Source organism: Alligator sinensis, unplaced genomic scaffold (genome assembly GCF_000455745.1).
Source record: "Alligator sinensis unplaced genomic scaffold, ASM45574v1 scaffold240_1, whole genome shotgun sequence".
NCBI lineage: Eukaryota > Metazoa > Chordata > Crocodylia > Alligatoridae > Alligator > Alligator sinensis.
The window spans coordinates 2178899-2199721 of NW_005841902.1; the positions used below are offsets into that span (position 1 = coordinate 2178899).

The following is a 20823-nucleotide window of genomic DNA, read 5'->3' on the forward strand; positions in this document are numbered from 1 at the left end:
CACTCCACAAACTACCCTGAGAGAGCCATAATCATTTACATCTCATTGCATCTTATCTATTACAGGAACACTCTCATTCAGGCCTCTGCTAGGCCTCTGCAGAAGATTGGAAAAAAAATGTTGTTATCTAAAGTGACCAGCGGAAGTTCATTCAGCTTCTGAGAGCTCCAGAGTGCCTAGCTACTGGTTTTCAGAGTGAGAAAGAGATTAACTGGGGAACATAACTTTGGTCTATCCCATGGCAGTTCTGAATGATGCTTCTAGGCATGAAAAGCAGCATCTTACGTTGACATTTTTTGCCAAGCATTAGCCAGATATAGACAAAAATCTGTTTGGAAAAGGTATGTACAAATGGTAGCCAGCAGATCCTGGATTGTTCATACTCAGGGGGTTTACAATTTGCTAAGATCGCAGCAGGTAGGCAAATTAGAGTCAAACTGTGCACCTGTTTGCTTCAGAGGGCACCACTTTTCCATTCAGCTCCAACTGATCAGCGGTCCCATGCAGCAGAGCAGAGAAGCAGCACCTATTTTAAATCAAAGCTGTAGCAAATAGCTGGAGCATCTCAGTGGTCCTACACAGCTGGCTGTTCACAAGCCCTCACCTTCCTGGGGAGGGGGGAAAAACGACCCTGCAAAGTATCCAGGCTCTACTGTAATGAAGATATTGGTATTCCAAAGGGAGAGAGAGAGACAGCTATGTTCTGAAGGTTCCACTGCAGAAAAATAAACAGTGTTAACTCCTTTCACTCCTACTTCTTTTCTCACAAGCAAAAACTCACATTTTTTCTAATTCAGAAAGATCTGAATGAGGTAAGAGACACAGCTTAACTAAGGTTATGTTCATTCAGTTTAATGCAGTACCACATTAACAAATCTCTACTTGCATAGGCACAAGCCAAAAAGGCACCGTAGTGAAGGACTCTGCCTGCAATATACCCTCAATGTCTGGGCTAATGATGCGAATCAGGGCATATTAGCCCAGGCAGAGTCCCATACAACATGGCTATAGGGCTTCCAGGACCCAAGTGTCTCTGTAAAACACTGCACTGTGCCATGTAAACAAACATATACGTGCTAGTAAGTTTTCACTATTCTAGAGACGGGTCTAGAAAGTGGGATTGCCCTCTATGGGGGTACCATGACGTGTACAAAAATTATATGAAGGTGTTCAACATCAGTGTAGAAACCTGGGAGGACTGTGCAGAATCCTATCCAATCTGGAGGGAATATCTGGCGCTAGGTGCAGCTGAAAATGAAGCAGCTTTGATCCAGAAGACGGAAGCAAAGCGAGAAAGAAAGAAGTGTGCTGTAAACTTGAATTTCAATGGATCTGTGAAACTTGTAACAACCTGTATCACTCTTGAATTGGACTTGTCAGCCATAAACAGATTCATCAGGCACTTGACTAGACCTCTTACATGTACACCATAATCCAGAGAATCCATGGTTGCCTACTAGTATGGCCTTCATCACTGACACTAAGATTCCCTAGTCACTGATGGATTTTTAGTCTCACAATAGCCCTTTATGAAAGGAGATGAACAGGATCCTGAGATTTGGCATCAATTATACAGCAAAAAAGAACGTGTGTGCGTGTCTGCAGGGGGGACATGGGGAGGAAGACACATGAAAGGAGACCAGGTTAGAAATGCAGGCAGGGGAACAAGTGATGCATGAAAATGAAGACAAAGACAAAAGATCAAATGTATAGTGCAATGGAGAAACAAAAAGCTAATGGTTAATTCTACATGTTTTCCTTTACCAAAAAGTTGCCTATAAACAATGTGCTAACCTTAGAGGTAACAACAGGAGAGGTACCAATTTGAATGTGCTAGTGGCTGCCAGCATTTCTACTGCTATGCTGTCATCTAATTCTGTCAGCCACCATGCCACCAAATTCCCTTTAATGAGTAGAACATTTTCAGCATTAAATTACAAAAAAACCCCCAACTTCATAGTAACAGATCACTTCCAAATTTAATCTAAAGTCGTACTCAATGTGTGGCAGAAGTGCCGTTTATCTCCAGAGTTCTCATTAAAACAGCAATGCAGAAAAGTCAGAGTAACTTATTACAAAAAAAAGACAGAACCCGCCTACACTACACCACAACTGCCATAAATATAGAAAGGTAACAGATCAAGAAAACAAATGTGCAAACTCCATTTTGGCTGGTACAATGCAAGAAAGCCATCAGCAGCACAACCAAGGAAGAAAATAGCCAAAATTCAGCAGCCAATAGGTCTGTTTTATACAAAAAGAAAAAAAATCCAGCTGAACAAATCAAAGCTATAAGTATATGGAAAGGTGTGTGCTGAAATGGTGGTAGCTTTAACACTGAGAAGAAAAGAGGGTTTTGTTTATGGGAGTTTTTTTAAGGCGTAAAAAAAAGCCCATCTTGGCAAAACCTGTTCAAGACATGCCATATATAAAACTTTTTGTAATCTAGCTATATTTTGGACCCCACAAAGAAAACATAGATGAGAACGTTTTGCGTCCCAGTTGCTTGTTCAGTCAGTCATATGCTTCATAAAAACTTCAAATAATTCTCGTCTTGTAACCATGCCTAATTTAATATGAAAGTCAGAATTTCAGCTCAAACCCTTGGGGCACTCGGCTGGACTACTGTTAAATCTTTGCCAGTACTTTGGAAAAAGTCAGTGCTGCAAAAACCTACCCAATCCACTCCCATAGCCCTAACTAAGCCAAGATGGTAATAAATTCAATAAACTGGAGAAATCCATTTGCACTGTGCTAGTGCCTAGGATATCAAGGACATCCTTGTAAGGGCATCTTTGGCTTTCCATACTCTCTCCTTCTCCCCCACCTTGTAGCATTAACAACAAACAACATAATTAACTGCTGAATTCTTCTAACCTGTAACTTGAAGCTAGTATACTCTTATGCCTTACTTTGAAACATTCAGCAGGCCAATAATGGCGCCAACTGTAATACTTGCAGACAAGAACAGAAGCCTTCCTACTGGCAAAGGAAAAACTTCTGGAAAAATATGTTTTAACTTTGCTTTTTGCAGTTCCTTTCCTCCACCAAAATCCTCCCCCCCTTTTTTTTTTTTATAACTAATGCTTTGCACAGCAGAGCAAGTGTTGTCGGCCTCAAAGAAACTATCCATGCTGATGACCATTTAGTGGTTTGGATACTCTCCATTTGGGCACTTATTTGTAATATTTTCCTCACAAACCAGCATATCTATATTCAGGACAATAAAAGCTAGCATACGTTTATCCAACCTCTCCCTAGCTTTCCAGTTTTTAATGTGTTCTATGAGAGCCAAACTATTTTACGTTTGTTCTGAAGACAAGTAATCCAGAGTTCATGCTGCTAGGTCCATAATCAGATTTTCATAAACATTTAAAAAAAAATAATATGGCCAATTAAAACTCAACACATGTTATACCTTCCAAAAGTTGCTCTTTTCATGGCAGCCTGAGCTAGTGTTCATTTTTCTGACACCCAATCAAAAATATTACAACCCAGATTATGCAAGTGATTTTGGGTATATTAAAAAGCTACAGATAAAAGGGCTTTCTGAAGTTCTGTCAGGAGAAGAGGTGACACACAGTGTAGTGTGCACTGATGACAGCAGCTACATTTAAGCATTGGTTAATATATGGTTTGTAAATAAATATGGAGATGCACTGCAGAGCAACTCGACAGAAAGACTAAAATGATAACAATTGGGATCAAGTAATGCTTCCCCCTATTTCCAAACTAACTGTTGTCTTTTTTTGGCACTGTGCAATAACAATTAGCAGTGTTCTGGACTTAAATAGCCCCTTCAATCCATCAATCCTGGCATGCTTTATAAACATTAAGCCTCAACTAACATATGAGGTAAGGTACTATTATCTCCATTTTACACAGGTATAAATGGAGGCACCAAAATCAGATCCTATGACTTCCTCTTTGTAGCCATGGAGGACTCAGCATGGCTTTGGGATAGAGACAAGTGAAGAAGAATGGGTTTCAATCAGTTTCTACCCTACATACACCATAGAGTACAGTCCTATAGAAGCTTCTTGGCCCAAATACAAATGACAGATTTTGTGGATTGGGGACACCAAGCTACTCAGATTCACACTTCTTCCTTCTTCCATGTTGGAAGGAAAGGGGACATCAACTATGTAGTAACTTCATGGCCTAGGTTAAAATAAAGTTACATCTCAAGAGCAAACCAAACAGTTAAATAGGAGTAAATGGCAAAACCTATAAGAGAACTTGGCATTTGTGACTCCTAGATCTGTGCTTTATCTTATATTAGAAGTCCATATAAAAGGTATGTAGTAAAGCTATAGATAATTAGAGTAAGAAAATAGCTCACCAGATTGTAACCAAACCACATACCGTGTCTGATTTACACCAAGATTCAGAAAGATGACTGATGTAACAGGCAGGACATTCTTCTATATTAAAGCAGTTCAAAATTCTGTGTAATATCGTAGCTACTCAAAAACCAAACTGACCCCTAAAATAAAGCTAAAAAAAAGTGTAAAAGAGAACCCCAAATAAACAGCATGCTTTTAGGGCCAGACAAAGGATTAGAGTTACATGAGGAAATCAAGGTTGACTTTTTAAAATCTAAAAATAATTCTAAGAATGCTTCCTGTCTCAGGGCTTCGGACAAGAGAAAACAAATGAAAAGACTTACTGTCTACGCAGCATCTAGGTCATTGGTATTACACAACATCCCTTTTTTAAAAACACACTTCAAACAAATTCCTATACAGGACATTCACAGGCTATAAGTGATTAAAAACAAGTGCAAGATACGAAACACATCCTGGAAGAACAAAACGGTTTGTTTTCAGGATTCTCAATGTCACTGAAACTGCACAGGAAACCAAAGAAAGTTCAACAATCTGACCAACTACTTATGATTAAATTTAGCTCATTAAAATAGAACACTATTTTAAAAAATGAACCACATGCTGAAAATAGTCCAATAGGGTTGAAGATCAACAGAGGGAAGAGAAGTACAAATCACAAGATATTCTGAGCCACAGCATACAAACCCCAACATATATACATTGGAAAAAAAATAAAGCACCAATCATCATTTGGGAAATGTATAGTACAGAATCATCAAATATTTATCCTCTCCTTCTCTCTGTTCTTGTTTCTTGGAATCACTTGCTTCTTTCTCTTTCCTCTATGCTTTGTGAAACACACACAGGCATGCTTTTCTCATGCTTTGCCGACCCCCAAATTACTAACCCCAAATACTAGTGCCTGAAAATATTAACACAAAACCTATTTCCATTCAAAAATAATTTAACAATCTTTTATTACACATTGCTATTTCACTTTGTATCACAAGTTATAAAAGTGCTTGTGCTGTCCCTTAGATACTCTACATACACAGACACAGAAGTCTACTTTCAACACCTCTATCCAAAATTAAAATTGATTAGAACTTTAATAATGGCTATTTATTATTAATTTATTTCTGTATGACCTTGGCCAAGTCAATCTCTCTGTGCCTCCTTTCAGTAGCATTGTGAGAATATATGCATTAAATGTTTGAGAGCTATTCAGACATTACAGAAATTAGAACTAGAATTAGAATTAGGAATTTGGTTACCAATCAAAACAATCAATAGCTCCTTAAATTCTGAATGTCCGACTACAAACATTGTTTGCAATTAATTTATCTAATATAATAAAACAGAAAAAAAAGAAGCCAAGTTAGTTTGATAACCCAGAACTGAGGAAATTGAGAAAGGGTCAGTGAAAGACAGAGAAGATAACTTTGTTTAATAAACTATTAGCTGCAAATTATTATCAGCATGTATTGAACACTACTAAGCTGGCTGGGTTGTCTTACAAAATTTGAAGTCAACTCCGTATCTTGAGTTTCTCACGTGAGAGGCCCTGAGGAGAGCCAGATCAGGCATAGTAACTGATGGGGAGGGGAAGGCCGGGAAACACAAATACTGCAACCACGTTGAGGCCTCCTTAAACAAGATAGGGGGAGTGGGGAGGGGGAGGACAATGGTTTTGTCTATGCTATGGGATAAAAGGAAACCTCTCTAGGAAATTAAGAGAAGGCAAACTCCATCTTCAATCAGAAAAGTAGTGGCTTAGAAAAGGGCCTTAAGGAGGGATGATTAAGGCCCTGGTTCAGGAAAACTTTTAAATATGTGAGTAGCTTTGTGGCATCCTCAGAAGTCCAGCCAAAATGCAAAGAAACCTCTTCGATACAAACAAAAACAAAAAGACAACTATATTTATTGCAGATCTGGCCTGTAGTCATTCTTTCTTTAAAATAAACAGGATCTCAAACATTAAAATGTTTAATGCTCTGTAGCTTGATTTCATTTTTATCCTGCAATCAGAAAGCAAGACTTCACTGGCCTTGGGCTCCAGGCAAGGTCCTTCTCCTTTCTCTCAGATGGCTAAGAAAACCGATTAGAAGTAAAAGTTCTTTTCATGTCTGCAACAAAGACCTGGCACCCTATAAAATTATTTACCATATTCTGTACGTGTCCTAGGCAATACATACAGGGCAGAGTTAAAAAAAAAGAAGAGGAAATAAGTAAGACACTTTCTTAAGGCAGGGCAGTGAAGCAGCAAAACAATAACAACAACAACACCACCCCACTTGTCCCTCCCCACCACTACCCCCCGCCCAACCTGTTCTTGTACCTTTTCTACTAAATTTAACACAATATTACCAATTTTTGGTTTTTCACAAAGGGCTCTGGGCAAACAGGGAATCTCCACGGGCTGAGCTCCCTACAGTGTCAGGACCTTCCTTAACGGAAAAAAAACAAAGGAAAACATTTAAATTTGCACCCATACATAGTAAAAGCTGCCTGTTCCAATGCAGAGCCATAGCTGCCTTACATAACTTGAGGTTTAAATGGTTTGTTAAATCTCAAGTCCCCCTACAAACCCTACCAATTTACATGTACAATATTGAGATTTGTTTTAATGCACATTCTAAATGTAGATATTTACATTGTGCGGACACAATCCATGGGCAAGTCACTTGCACACGGAGACTGGGTAAGTCATTCAATCTGTATTTGCCAAAGCCAAAATTTGCAGGGAGGTGGCATGTGCACAAACTATACATGTATAAAACTTAAGTATTAACATTTAAGGTTTTGATTCAGTGCGTTTAGTACACAACATATGCTAACAAGGATCATCTTTTTATTTGAACCTATATTTGGTACCAGTGTCTGTTTCTAAGACTACAGCCACTGAAAGCAGATTTCAGAACTTTCAAAAATCTTTGAAATGTCTGTTATGAAATGTATGTTTTGTCCTCTGTGTCCATATATTTACTTTAAATGACAACATCCACCATTCCAAACTATTATAAATGGACTTTTACAATATATGAACATAATCTAAACAGATAAGAGACACAGAACAAGGACAACGGCTAAAAACAGTCTCCGTCAAAATGTTAATCCTATTTCTGACAATACACATTAAATAGAATACTGAAATAAAGCATACACTTGAGCCAGCAGACCATTAAGACTTGAGTCATTACAGTCAATCACATCAATATGAACTTGGGGACATGTAAATCAAGTGGATTATTCAACCGCCATGCATAAGTCTGCGTTCTAAAAATCCATATGAAATTCCTGGAGAAGAAAAATTATGGAGTGTTTGGATGCTGCTCAACACTTTTCCAAATGAAATAAGTCAGTCATTCTGGTTTCTAAAATGTGCAAAATGTGACACATTTCTTTCTAGTCCCCAGGCTCAATACATTTTTGCTCAGAATTAAATTATACAAACACAAAGGGAAAGGAGACAAGGTTCCTTGTACAACCTACACCCCTGCAAAGGGAAAGGAGACATTTGAAAAATATTTAAAACGGCCATGTGCTTTTTTCTTCTGCATTTTGAAGAGAACAAATAGAATAAAATGAGAAAACTCTGTGCTTATAAAATGGGGAAGAAGGAAATGTAAAGGTGCTGGAAAGGCAAAATGTTACTTACTCAGTTTCAGCCATCTAAAACAGGGCTTTGTAACAAAAAACACTGGCAGACCCTAAGTGGCACTAGATGGTGCCGCTAAAATAATGCACCTTATTAGTATCATACGATAATGTGCACAAATGCTAACTCATTAAAATGCCTCCGATGAGAATTACTGCCAAGTAAAGTGTCCTAGCACAGAAGTGTAACTAATTCTTCCTACAAATCAAACAATGCCCCCCCTCTAAAACGGCCTTTTTTCTTTCCTGCATAAACCTTGTGTTTCACATTAAAGTGACCTTAATCTTTCACTGCACAGGAGGGGATGGCTGCTGGCACTGAATCACTATAATTAACAGTGATGTAATTATCTGTAAACTTTAAAGTATTTCAACACATGGTTGCGCTGGCCCAAGTTCTCCTAATTTAGAAGTGGTCATCTCAGACAAGGAAGGGGAGCTAGTGCATCATACACATGGCAAGGAGTTGTTGTCACTGCAGCAAATAGTTGGTTTAATGGAAACTGACAGACGGGTATCATTAACAATAATAAAAAGTGTCTAAAGAAATGAAGTTGACACAGTTGATTCTATATAACAATGCTTAGACACAAGTATCTAAGCAAACTGAAAAAGAAACAAAGATTCCAATACCACACTGTTGTTATTAAGGGGCAACTGAAACCAACATCAGAATCAGGCTCAATTTTTTGTTATACGACTCCATCAAAAAATAATTTCTAATTAAATATATGTTTGCATGTACACACATGTACATGCATTTAAATATGTGAGTAGCTTTGTGGCATCCTCAGAAGTCCAGCCAAAATGCAAAGAAACCTCTTCGATACAAACAAAAACAAAAAGACAACTATATTTATTGCAGATCTGGCCTGTAGTCATTCTTTCTTTAAAATAAACAGGATCTCAAACATTAAAATGTTTAATGCTCTGTAGCTTGATTTCATTTTTATCCTGCAATCAGAAAGCAAGACTTCACTGGCCTTGGGCTCCAGGCAAGGTCCTTCTCCTTTCTCTCAGATGGCTAAGAAAACCGATTAGAAGTAAAAGTTCTTTTCATGTCTGCAACAAAGACCTGGCACCCTATAAAATTATTTACCATATTCTGTACGTGTCCTAGGCAATACATACAGGGCAGAGTTAAAAAAAAAGAAGAGGAAATAAGTAAGACACTTTCTTAAGGCAGGGCAGTGAAGCAGCAAAACAATAACAACAACAACACCACCCCACTTGTCCCTCCCCACCACTACCCCCCGCCCAACCTGTTCTTGTACCTTTTCTACTAAATTTAACACAATATTACCAATTTTTGGTTTTTCACAAAGGGCTCTGGGCAAACAGGGAATCTCCACGGGCTGAGCTCCCTACAGTGTCAGGACCTTCCTTAACGGAAAAAAAACAAAGGAAAACATTTAAATTTGCACCCATACATAGTAAAAGCTGCCTGTTCCAATGCAGAGCCATAGCTGCCTTACATAACTTGAGGTTTAAATGGTTTGTTAAATCTCAAGTCCCCCTACAAACCCTACCAATTTACATGTACAATATTGAGATTTGTTTTAATGCACATTCTAAATGTAGATATTTACATTGTGCGGACACAATCCATGGGCAAGTCACTTGCACACGGAGACTGGGTAAGTCATTCAATCTGTATTTGCCAAAGCCAAAATTTGCAGGGAGGTGGCATGTGCACAAACTATACATGTATAAAACTTAAGTATTAACATTTAAGGTTTTGATTCAGTGCGTTTAGTACACAACATATGCTAACAAGGATCATCTTTTTATTTGAACCTATATTTGGTACCAGTGTCTGTTTCTAAGACTACAGCCACTGAAAGCAGATTTCAGAACTTTCAAAAATCTTTGAAATGTCTGTTATGAAATGTATGTTTTGTCCTCTGTGTCCATATATTTACTTTAAATGACAACATCCACCATTCCAAACTATTATAAATGGACTTTTACAATATATGAACATAATCTAAACAGATAAGAGACACAGAACAAGGACAACGGCTAAAAACAGTCTCCGTCAAAATGTTAATCCTATTTCTGACAATACACATTAAATAGAATACTGAAATAAAGCATACACTTGAGCCAGCAGACCATTAAGACTTGAGTCATTACAGTCAATCACATCAATATGAACTTGGGGACATGTAAATCAAGTGGATTATTCAACCGCCATGCATAAGTCTGCGTTCTAAAAATCCATATGAAATTCCTGGAGAAGAAAAATTATGGAGTGTTTGGATGCTGCTCAACACTTTTCCAAATGAAATAAGTCAGTCATTCTGGTTTCTAAAATGTGCAAAATGTGACACATTTCTTTCTAGTCCCCAGGCTCAATACATTTTTGCTCAGAATTAAATTATACAAACACAAAGGGAAAGGAGACAAGGTTCCTTGTACAACCTACACCCCTGCAAAGGGAAAGGAGACATTTGAAAAATATTTAAAACCTCCATGTGCTTTCTTCTTCTGCATTTTGAAGAGAACAAATAGAATGGCCATGTGCTTTTTTCTTCTGCATTTTGAAGAGAACAAATAGAATAAAATGAGAAAACTCTGTGCTTATAAAATGGGGAAGAAGGAAATGTAAAGGTGCTGGAAAGGCAAAATGTTACTTACTCAGTTTCAGCCATCTAAAACAGGGCTTTGTAACAAAAAACACTGGCAGACCCTAAGTGGCACTAGATGGTGCCGCTAAAATAATGCACCTTATTAGTATCATACGATAATGTGCACAAATGCTAACTCATTAAAATGCCTCCGATGAGAATTACTGCCAAGTAAAGTGTCCTAGCACAGAAGTGTAACTAATTCTTCCTACAAATCAAACAATGCCCCCCCTCTAAAACGGCCTTTTTTCTTTCCTGCATAAACCTTGTGTTTCACATTAAAGTGACCTTAATCTTTCACTGCACAGGAGGGGATGGCTGCTGGCACTGAATCACTATAATTAACAGTGATGTAATTATCTGTAAACTTTAAAGTATTTCAACACATGGTTGCGCTGGCCCAAGTTCTCCTAATTTAGAAGTGGTCATCTCAGACAAGGAAGGGGAGCTAGTGCATCATACACATGGCAAGGAGTTGTTGTCACTGCAGCAAATAGTTGGTTTAATGGAAACTGACAGACGGGTATCATTAACAATAATAAAAAGTGTCTAAAGAAATGAAGTTGACACAGTTGATTCTATATAACAATGCTTAGACACAAGTATCTAAGCAAACTGAAAAAGAAACAAAGATTCCAATACCACACTGTTGTTATTAAGGGGCAACTGAAACCAACATCAGAATCAGGCTCAATTTTTTGTTATACGACTCCATCAAAAAATAATTTCTAATTAAATATATGTTTGCATGTACACACATGTACATGCATGCACAAAATATTTCCTTTTTAATGCTGAAGCCACTGTAAAGAACTTGAAGGCTATGCTGACATAATCTTTATAACTTCAAAAAGCTTTATTTTTAAAAATTAAGTGCTAGACAAATAAGTCCATAAATACAGGTATTTGGAGATGTGAAGTTAAATCATAAAATATTTATTTAAATGAATAACAATTATATTTGTGCACATATTTATGGATACAGAGTGAAATATCAGGGTTATAACTCCATTCTAAAAAAATGATAGAGCACTGTAATTAATATCACAGCATTTATTGCAACAGTTCACATGTATGAGGTACGGCTGAATCTCACAATTGAATTATCTTTCTGTTTCCCTAAGGAATGAAATATTATACGTAGGCCATGAAAGCTTGCTAGAGACTTTGAAGGAACCTGCAGGTTTCGGCAATAATACCAAATCTGGCAAGATGCAGATTCTTTTGAACTCTTACACTAATCACTCTCTGTATGGGTTCTCATCACACTTTTTTGACCAGTGGTATGTAAGTTAGGAACACAGAAGTTGCTTTACAGAATCTGTGAATTAAGCAAGAAAATTCAATACTGTTTTGAAGTTAGAAAAACCCTATATTAAAAAAGAAAATATTATATAAATATGGGTGGTTGTATAGATATGACATATTTATGTCATCTGGGGCTAATGCATTAAATATTATATGCCTCCTTTGACTACTGTTTGCTTCCCTCCATTTTTAAATGTTGCATGTAAAAGCTCAAAACCACAATTATATATTAAAAGAATGACGGAATCCATTTATTCTCTTTCAGTTAAATGGGTTAATTTATTCTCAAATTATGAAAACTGCTTTATTATTATTAGGAACTTAACCTGGTGTTTCAGAATCAGGTTTTTCAGGTTATTGTCAGAACTTGAAATATTGCTGATAATTGCAGGTCTTTGGAGTAAGAAGAAAACAAATAATCCTCAACAACAAAACCTAAGACAATATCATCTTTGGTAACCAAAAGATTTACAGAGATGAAGAAAACCCCATTTCTAAGGAAACAGCATAAAATATTCTGCAAAAGTTGAATCATCAGTCAAAGATTCAAAAGAAGACTCAAACTAAAAGGTTAGAAAAAATTTAAGTGCAACTTTGATAAAGGATATTTATTGTCCTGATTATTTATTTTGTACATGCCCTTCAGAGTCATTTCACATTCCTGGTGCCCTATTCTAGTAACCTGATTCTCCCACTCAGAAGACATCCATTGTTTTCAAAAAGTAGCTTGCACATTCATTTTCAAATTCCAGGCATCTGAGGCCACACTGATGCTGAAATCTGGGGTGAGCCAACATTCAGAATTTCTAGTCTACTAATAAAAAAAATAAAATATTTTCCTTCCCTTGGTAGACTCAGATCAAGAGTAGTGGAATTTCCCTCTAAATAGGCACAGCCCAGTACAGCAATACTACTTCTCAGATTCAGAGTATATTAGGAATCTTAAATGATCAATTTTTAGAGTTCTACCCTACAAAATGTTCCTCTGCTGTACATTTTCTGTCCTGATCCACACTAGTAATCTGTCAGATCTACTTACTAGCTCATAGCTTGAGTGAAGAGACAGCAAAATAGGAAGATCTACTGAGAAGACAGGAAGGGCAGTATGAGGGAGGAGCAGGAGTGAACATATACAATATAGAGGGTAAAAGAGAGATTGAAAATGAGTGGCAATGGACTACTGTCAATGGAATACAGAGGATAAAGGGGAAAGAATTCAAGAGGTGCCATGAAAAGGCAGTCACGGGAACTAAAAGTAAAGAGAAAACAGAAGAAAAGTATCACAGGAGTCTGAAAAGGAAGAAGAGGATGAAAAAAACTAGAGGAGATTACTGAAGAAAAGGTAAAGCACTAGACAAAAAATGACAAGAGCAAAGAGGAAGCTGGAACAAGGAAGAAACAAAAAGGATGCAAGAAATGTGCAAGGGACAAACAAATGTAAAATAAAGATAGCATAAGAAGACACCCTAGGAAAAAGAGAACTTGTAATTACTGATTTAGAAACTAGCTCTCATCTACAGCTATTTGTTATATCGTCTTAATTCATTCTGCTCTGCTCCATAGCAGAGCAGCACCACATTTTTAGACAAGCTTCTCCACTGTTTTGCACTGCACTGGAGCGCACTTACCACTGCTGGTTACAACAGCTCATAGTCAGCAACTGATATCTTCAAACACTCTTTTTAAAAAGTATATATTAAAAGCCTGCTTTTGAAAACTTGACTCCTAAGAGGTAGTTTGGTGCCCCTGCAATCCCCTGCCTGTTTCAACAATCTTCCCTCATAAACATTTCCCTTATTCTAAGAAGGGATAGTTATCCCTGTTCTATATTCTGCACTTGGTTGCAAAAGAGCTGCTTTGTTTTCTTGGTGTCGTGCAAGAGAACTGAAAATGTAATTTTCCTATTGTAATGAAATGAAAACAATGGGCAGAGGAAAAAGTCAGCTGCCCTAGGAAAAATTTACAAGGCACAATAAATGACTTTAGTCCATGCCCCAGAGGATATGCAAAAAACCCCCACAAAACCAAAAAAAAATCAATATGCAATTCAGTTTTGAAGCTGTGGCAAAACACACTAGGTAACTTTATTTGAACTACACTGGTGATATGTGCCTAACCAGCTGGTGACAAACACTGCTTTTCTGTTGACTCTCTCTTCTCCTTGCTTCTCTCCTCCCATTCCATGTCCCCGCCCCTACCATGCATTTTTCTTCAAAGCCCCCTTCGTTTTACACTGCTCCCTGTTAAGGAACAGCATGTACATTTTTGTTTGAAATGGTTTCTGGTGGTTTTGGACTCCAGGATGGACACAGTCAAACATGTGAGCACAGCTCGGCACCATCTTCACTGACTAGCCAAATCATGTTAGAAACTATTTCAGCTGGAACCAAGTTTGAAATCAGGTCTTTAACACAGTTTAGCTGGGTCAGAATCTCAGAGATCTTTCCCTTTTTTTGTCCTTTTAAAGCCTCCAGTCCCTTCCTCAACATCCAGCATTGCAGCCATCACTCTTCTATGTGAAGAACTCCACGCTGCAGGCCTTGTCAATTCTGTTTCTATACCAGACAGGAGGTCAGTGATAAACACTTCTTCCCTTCCCCTGGGGTTGCCAGATAGCACTCTGAATCTTTGCTGGTCAGCAGAGTGATGGACTAAGAACCATTAATATTTATGCGTATAAGGAGAAAGTGTATCCATTTCCCATTAATTTTACTTCAAACTTCTCTATAGTGCTACAAAGAACCACCATTGAAAAAGTCCCACTGAACCTTTACACTATTTTTACATCCAGTTTTTTTTTTTAAATACAGTAAATATTTACATTGCTAATAAGGCTTCTCTATGTTCCAAAGTTTTATCATTTTAACTAAACTGGTGTAATTATAATAGGAAAACCTCTACAGTATGAAAAAAATTATAGTACTGTACAATTGCTCATACTGGCAAATATAACTGACACAGAAAGTGGAATAAACTATAGTAGTTTAAGGTTCCTCTACACCAGTCTGACTGTGTCTAAACTAGAGGCTGTATAACTAGTTTAGCTTTAAAAAAAAAAAGAAAGAAAGAAATAAAAAGTAAAGAAAAAATCATGGCCCCACCCAAAAGAGAGCAGTACAAAATTTGTTTGTAGACCATGCCCAACAGTACCTGGAAAATGTGGCTTTTCCTCAAGTTACCACTTTCACACCATATGTTATTTTATAGTTTATACTTTTTTGCTTTTTTTTTTTTTTAAATAATTCATTAACTCTAGTATAATTCTCCATTGTATCTGATATACAAAACTGTATGCAAGCCCTCCCCTCACGTTATCAGTTAATAATACGGATGGAAAATAAAATGTTTGGTACGATAATTTAGTGATATGCCTGCACAGACCAGAAACTTGCATATTAGAGAAACAAACTAACGTGTAAAAATGCATGCATTATTCTTTTACTGCATGGCCTATCCCTATAAGAAATAAACTAAATTTACCCATTTTTAGCAATTGTATTCCTTAAAATTGACCAAAAAACTATATGTCTCACACACACACACACACACACACACACAACATACTTTGTAGACGTTTGTCAAATACTGCAATGCCCATACTAAGGCAACACATCCCAGTAGTTGGCAGTCATGCTATCAGCAAGAATTTGGCTACAGAATCAGCAGTGATTCATCATACATTCTAGAAGCACTGTTGAAGCAGCAAAATAGCTCACTGCTATTTTAATCCTTTAAAGCTAGCAATAATCTTCTAAAAAAAATATTAAAAACAGGTCTCAGTAAATTCAAAATAAGAAAAAAAATTGAAGGTTCTGGTAAAATATTTCAAAATAGATTTTTAAATATTAGTGCTAAGTGGTCTCAACAGAAACGCTTTAAAAAAAAGTTTAATAAATGTTAAACGTTTTCTATTAAACAGGAAAAGCAGCTAGTCACTTACCTCATTACACTGTAAATTTAAGGTTTAAAATTGTGGTAGTCTTATAGCAGAACTACAAATAAAAAAAAATCCCAATTAAAAATATTTTGAATTAGTTTAGAAGATAAGTCAAAGAAATGTTTTTGTAGAGGTTTTGGAGTAAACACCAATGTAGAGCAGCCATGTTTTTATGGATCTTTCTCCACTACAAATGGAAGATGCTTTCAAAGTGCACATTAAAAAAGTATCAACAATGTGTAATGAAAATATTTATTTCTGTACTTTTGTCTCATTTGCCCATGAGCACCCATTACTTTTTTTTATTACCCTATTCTTAAGAATAAAAAAAAAAGCATTTTCCAACTGATCGTAGCTGAATTTTTTTTTGCAGTGGCAAATAATAGCGCAGGAACTATAACCTTTCAAGTACTACTGCATTTTCTAATAGATCTTTCCTTCTCAAAATGCCTGTGTTAAACAGAAATGTAGTTATTATCTCAACTGATTATGGAATTCCTGTTAGATTATGTATTTCTTTACATAGCAAATATACAGTGAGGCATAAAAACTTTTTCTTGCGCGTGGTGTTTTAAGTACCCAGTCAGCACAGCTTACGAATGTTTCTCTTCAGATCTGCGAAGAGTGTCCCGTGAAAGCATTTAGGATGTACCGCCTCTCTTCCCATTATATAAGTACACATCAAGAGCCCGTACCTTTTGGAAAGCCACTTCATCCTGACCTCTCTTCCTTTTGCTGCCTTTTTTGGCTCTCCGGTTTACTTGAATCCATTTTGCGACCTGCAGTTCAAAACCACAGTGCTTTTTAAAGAGGAAAAGATGCGACCTGAGTACAGCTACTCAGCATGAGTAAGAAACTATAAGCAGAGTCAAGGCACAGTTTTCCATTGCTTCATTGGGAAGAGGGGGGGCAAAAAAATCCCACTTTTTCAGTCTAGAATGGCAGGCTCTTAGGTAATCCAGTTAGTCGCTTGTGCGTGGTCAAACTAGGTTTTCTTCCTTCATCTCCTACAGCGACTTTTCCTTTCTTTTTTTTTTTTTTTTTTTAAACCTCTCTAACGCAACCTCACTGCCCAGCTTAAGTTTTTTTTAGCATCAGGAAATGACACGGCTGATGCGGCGAAGTGGCAACCGTCTCGCTGGTGCGTGCCCGGACCCTAAGGAAAAAAACCTCTGCTGCTTGCAGAGGGATGTCCAACCATCCACTCGCTCAATCCTTGCTCCCGGGTGGCAGCGCCAACTTGCAGCAAGCAGCGCACCTCTGTGCAAGAAATAACCCGGGGGGCTGGGGGCTCTGGCCCTCTGAGCAATACCTTTTCCTTCGGGGCGAGGTGGGGGGGACCTGGGAGGAGGCAGAAAGGGGCAACAAAGCACAGACGGCCCCTAACGGCAAAAGCCCGGGTCTCTCCTCACCTCGGCAGTCACTTGCTGGGCGAGGCGACCCTCCTTCCAAGTACGACTCTCTTCCAGCAGAGGCTACAGGGAGGGGAGACATAAAAGGGCAGGTTTACTCGGGCTTCCTAGGCTGCAGCTTGTGTGCAAAGAGGCTCCCCCCTCACATCCCTCCCTCCTTCCCTGCCCCCGGCATCGGATGCAAAACTTTGCCGTGTCCCGGCGGGCGGCGCGGGCTGGACCCCTCCCCAGCGCCCGGCGCCGCGGAGCCGCTTCGGAAATGAAACACCTAAGAGGGGTGCCCCGCGCTCCGGCCTCCGCCAGCCCCGGCAGGGAGGAGGAGCCTGCCTTAAACATGTAGAGGCTGGGCTGCGCCCTCCCCTCCCTTGGGTCCGGGCCGAGGTGCTTCCCCCGCCGCCGGCCCCGGCTCTGTGGGCTCGGGTCGGGGGCTTCCCCGGAGCTCGTGCCAGGCTACGTGGGAGCCACCTCCGTTGGGGGATCAGACACAGCCTGCACTGCTCCCCTCCACAGCAATGTCCGGAGTGTTTCCTTCCCCGCAGCCCCGCTGCATCTAATTTACATCGGACTGAAATTTCCAGTCATTTGAACGTGCACACGATCTTGCAGGGTGGTTCTCGCGGAGCCGGGAGTTATTTCCGGGAAGAGAGGAGCGCTCCGTTTATGAAGTAGTTAAACAGCTTGATTTTTTTTAAAGGGATTCACATCTACCCTGCCTTCACCCAGTCAGGTGATTTCCACTGGAGACTCTGAAGGGCATTTAAAAAGCAATAACCGAGTTAGCTTTGTGCTTGCAGCCCTGCCCTGTCTAGGAGTCGGGTTATATAGCACCGCGCACTTGTCACTTCGGCCCCGATTCAGCAAAAAAGCGGTGCTGGGGCCCATCTCCCGCCAGTGCACTTATTTAATCTCCCTGTGCCTGAAGAAGGGTGTTTGTGCCCCAGCACTTGCAAAGAACAGATGTTTCCAACTGTTTAGTTGGTCTAGTAAAAGATGTCACATTTACCCAAAGAACCTCGTCTGCTTATTAACCCAGGTGTTGGTTTTGTGGCTCTGTAGCACTGGCTTCTCCCTCTGCCAGCTTCCCTTTGCTCTGCAAGTGATAACTACTTCCCTTTCAAATTCATTAACAAAAATGAGATTCAGCTCTAGCAACAGTTCTAGCTTGGACTGGGACTGCTTCTTTCTCAAACCTGGTGCTTTTAAAGCAGCTGAAGTCTGAAAGTTTCTCTTGCTCTCCCAATTATACAGGCTGTTCCAGCAAAAGATACTCACGTGACAAATCTTGCTAAATGCAAGGGCATTTGGCTGAGTATCATAGGACTGTCCCCTGTGCATATATACAAAATATTCACATGTGCAAAATGTTCAGATACCCATTATACAATGGCACCGAAAAGAAAGAGAAACATAAAACCAAAAATCATGCACAATGGTCAAGAAACAGTATAACTGTATTACAAACAACTCGTCCAGGCACCTATACCCATTATTTTGCATTTCTGGTAACTATGCTGGGAGTTCATAGACTCAAAGTGTTCCTATAAAAAGGGCTAGCAAGTGAGGTTCTACAAGTATGGGATTTAAATACATTTTTAAATGCTTTCCTTGAACTGGCAACTTAAAACTGGATATACAGAAAAGGTGAAATCAGGCAATTTATGCCAGAGAAAATCTGAAGGTTGAAAATCCATAAATCAGGATTTAGTACCATATTTAAACATTGTTATAGACAATATGCACAAAAAGGACAACTTTGTAAAGTAATCAGGTGGGACACTTACAAACCTACTGCTACTGGTAAGGTATTTTAAAGCTTTTTAAAAATACTTTTTTCCTCAGTTATATGTGGAACAATTCCTTGAAAGCTTCAAATAGAAAGCAAGCATCAAAGTATGTATTTTATAGAATTAGATGGACTCTGCAAACCGATGTAAGTAAATAAGGTAGGTCAAACTAGTGCCTACTAAATCTTGACAATATCCCTTTAACTTTATCACTTTTCTTTTAAAAAAAATCTGTCCTACCCTTTTTCCTTTATTGCCACAACATCCTTCTTTCAAGATCAAAAGCCTCAGATCAAAGCCAAGATCAAACTCCATGCTTTAAATAGCGGCAACTTTGTCATGAAGTATTACACAAAGAAGAACTTCTTAATAGAGATATCACAGCAGAAAATCTTATTTCAGTCTTTTATTTCACACTCACAACAGAACTACTTAAAAAAGACATTGACATAGCAATTGTGTTTTATACAAACACAACAGATCTGCTAGTGAGCGGTAGCTCTGAAAGCTGCCATAAGCTAACACTTTAGCTCCCTGTGCATTCAAATGGAGAAAGAATATCAGAGCATAGTTCAAAAAGAGAACAATCATAAATCTGAACAAGAAAATTAAACCGCTGACAGCGCATTTAATTTAGTGCAACTACCTTAAAAAAACCCACAAAACACTTGGATAAGTTTACAGCCTAAATCAACCTTTTTGCACACAGATATTTTTTGGAAGGTCATGGTCAAGAAACTGAGACTGTCCTAAAATATTTTTAAAACAATTGCACCTCCTCTTCCATCATATGGGAGAGGTCCAGGGAAAACAGAGTTACAAAGGACATAGTATCCCCCACACACTTGCCTTGGGGATCTTTTAGGCAAATTCAATATGTATAAGCATGAAGGGCTGCCTTCCTTTTTTATGCCAATGGAGTCACAGCCATTGGGAGAACTACACAGGAACAACAACAATTTAAAATTATGACAACGATAATGATGATACTGCCTGGATGTTAGTTCTCAACCATGTTTTCAGATCCAATCACACTGCATACTGTTCACTACCTTAAATAATCTTCAAAGAGTGCAATTTATGCATATGTCTGGGGTAAGTGCTGTAACTCCTAGGCCCCTTCCAGTTTGGCATCTTCCCAGTGAATTACATTGGGATGGAGAGGGGTTGATGCTACCCCCAGCTGCTCTCAGATGTTATTTTCTTGCCTGCCATGACTTTGATCTACTTTCAGTTAGGGAGTTACTTCCACTCTGTGATAAGTCCAGGCCTGTTGGAGGAATTTCTTTGTGGGGCTCTGCCTCCCCTACACTCCACCCTTATCACTTCCTCAATATTAACTCAACTTCTCTTTTAGGGGGCTGACCCCTTGTGTCCAATTTAGGGGCCTCTTCCTAGGCTGCTGGGATCTGGGTCAGGCCCTCCAAATTAATCCCCTGCAAGTCAACCAGTCAGGTCTATTTTTCACCACTGTCTGCATAGGGATGCTCATTTGCTCTCATCAGTGAACTAACAGCCCTCCAAGATAAGGCAACTCAAGTCAGTTTACCCTACTCAATAACTGTGTCATAAAGGTACATTGGCTGATGTCCCTTCCCACATTCAGGGTTGCCACCTTGTATCAATTCCTTAGTTGACTCAAACAGGTGGGTTTATCTTAGCCCACCCCCTTCAGCCCAGGGTTCATAGATTCATAGATGCTAGAGTCAGAAGGGACCTCAACAGATCATCGAGGCCGACCCCCTGCCTAGGCAGGAAAGAGTACTG

General features: G+C 38.8%; 1 protein-coding gene across 19 annotated transcripts in view; it reads right to left on the bottom strand.

Annotated features, from left to right (window-relative positions):
- CUNH9orf3 (chromosome unknown C9orf3 homolog) overlaps window positions 1-20823 on the bottom strand; it is a 307749-nt gene that overhangs the window by 85930 nt on the left and 200996 nt on the right. For 16 of the 19 annotated variants that reach the window (XR_003092784.1, XR_003092780.1, XR_003092782.1 and 13 more), the window contains 2 exons: window positions 17273-17335; window positions 16556-16639 (listed from right to left, as the gene is read on the bottom strand). Coding sequence is in view for 15 of the 19 variants with exons in the window: in XM_025197657.1 (XP_025053442.1) it covers window positions 16556-16639; window positions 17273-17335 (147 nt within the window). In the remaining 4 variants the exon portion in view is untranslated. The remainder of the gene's footprint in view (window positions 1-16555; window positions 16640-17272; window positions 17336-20823) is intronic. The other 3 variants (XM_025197660.1, XM_025197662.1, XM_025197656.1) reach the window with 1 other exon arrangement.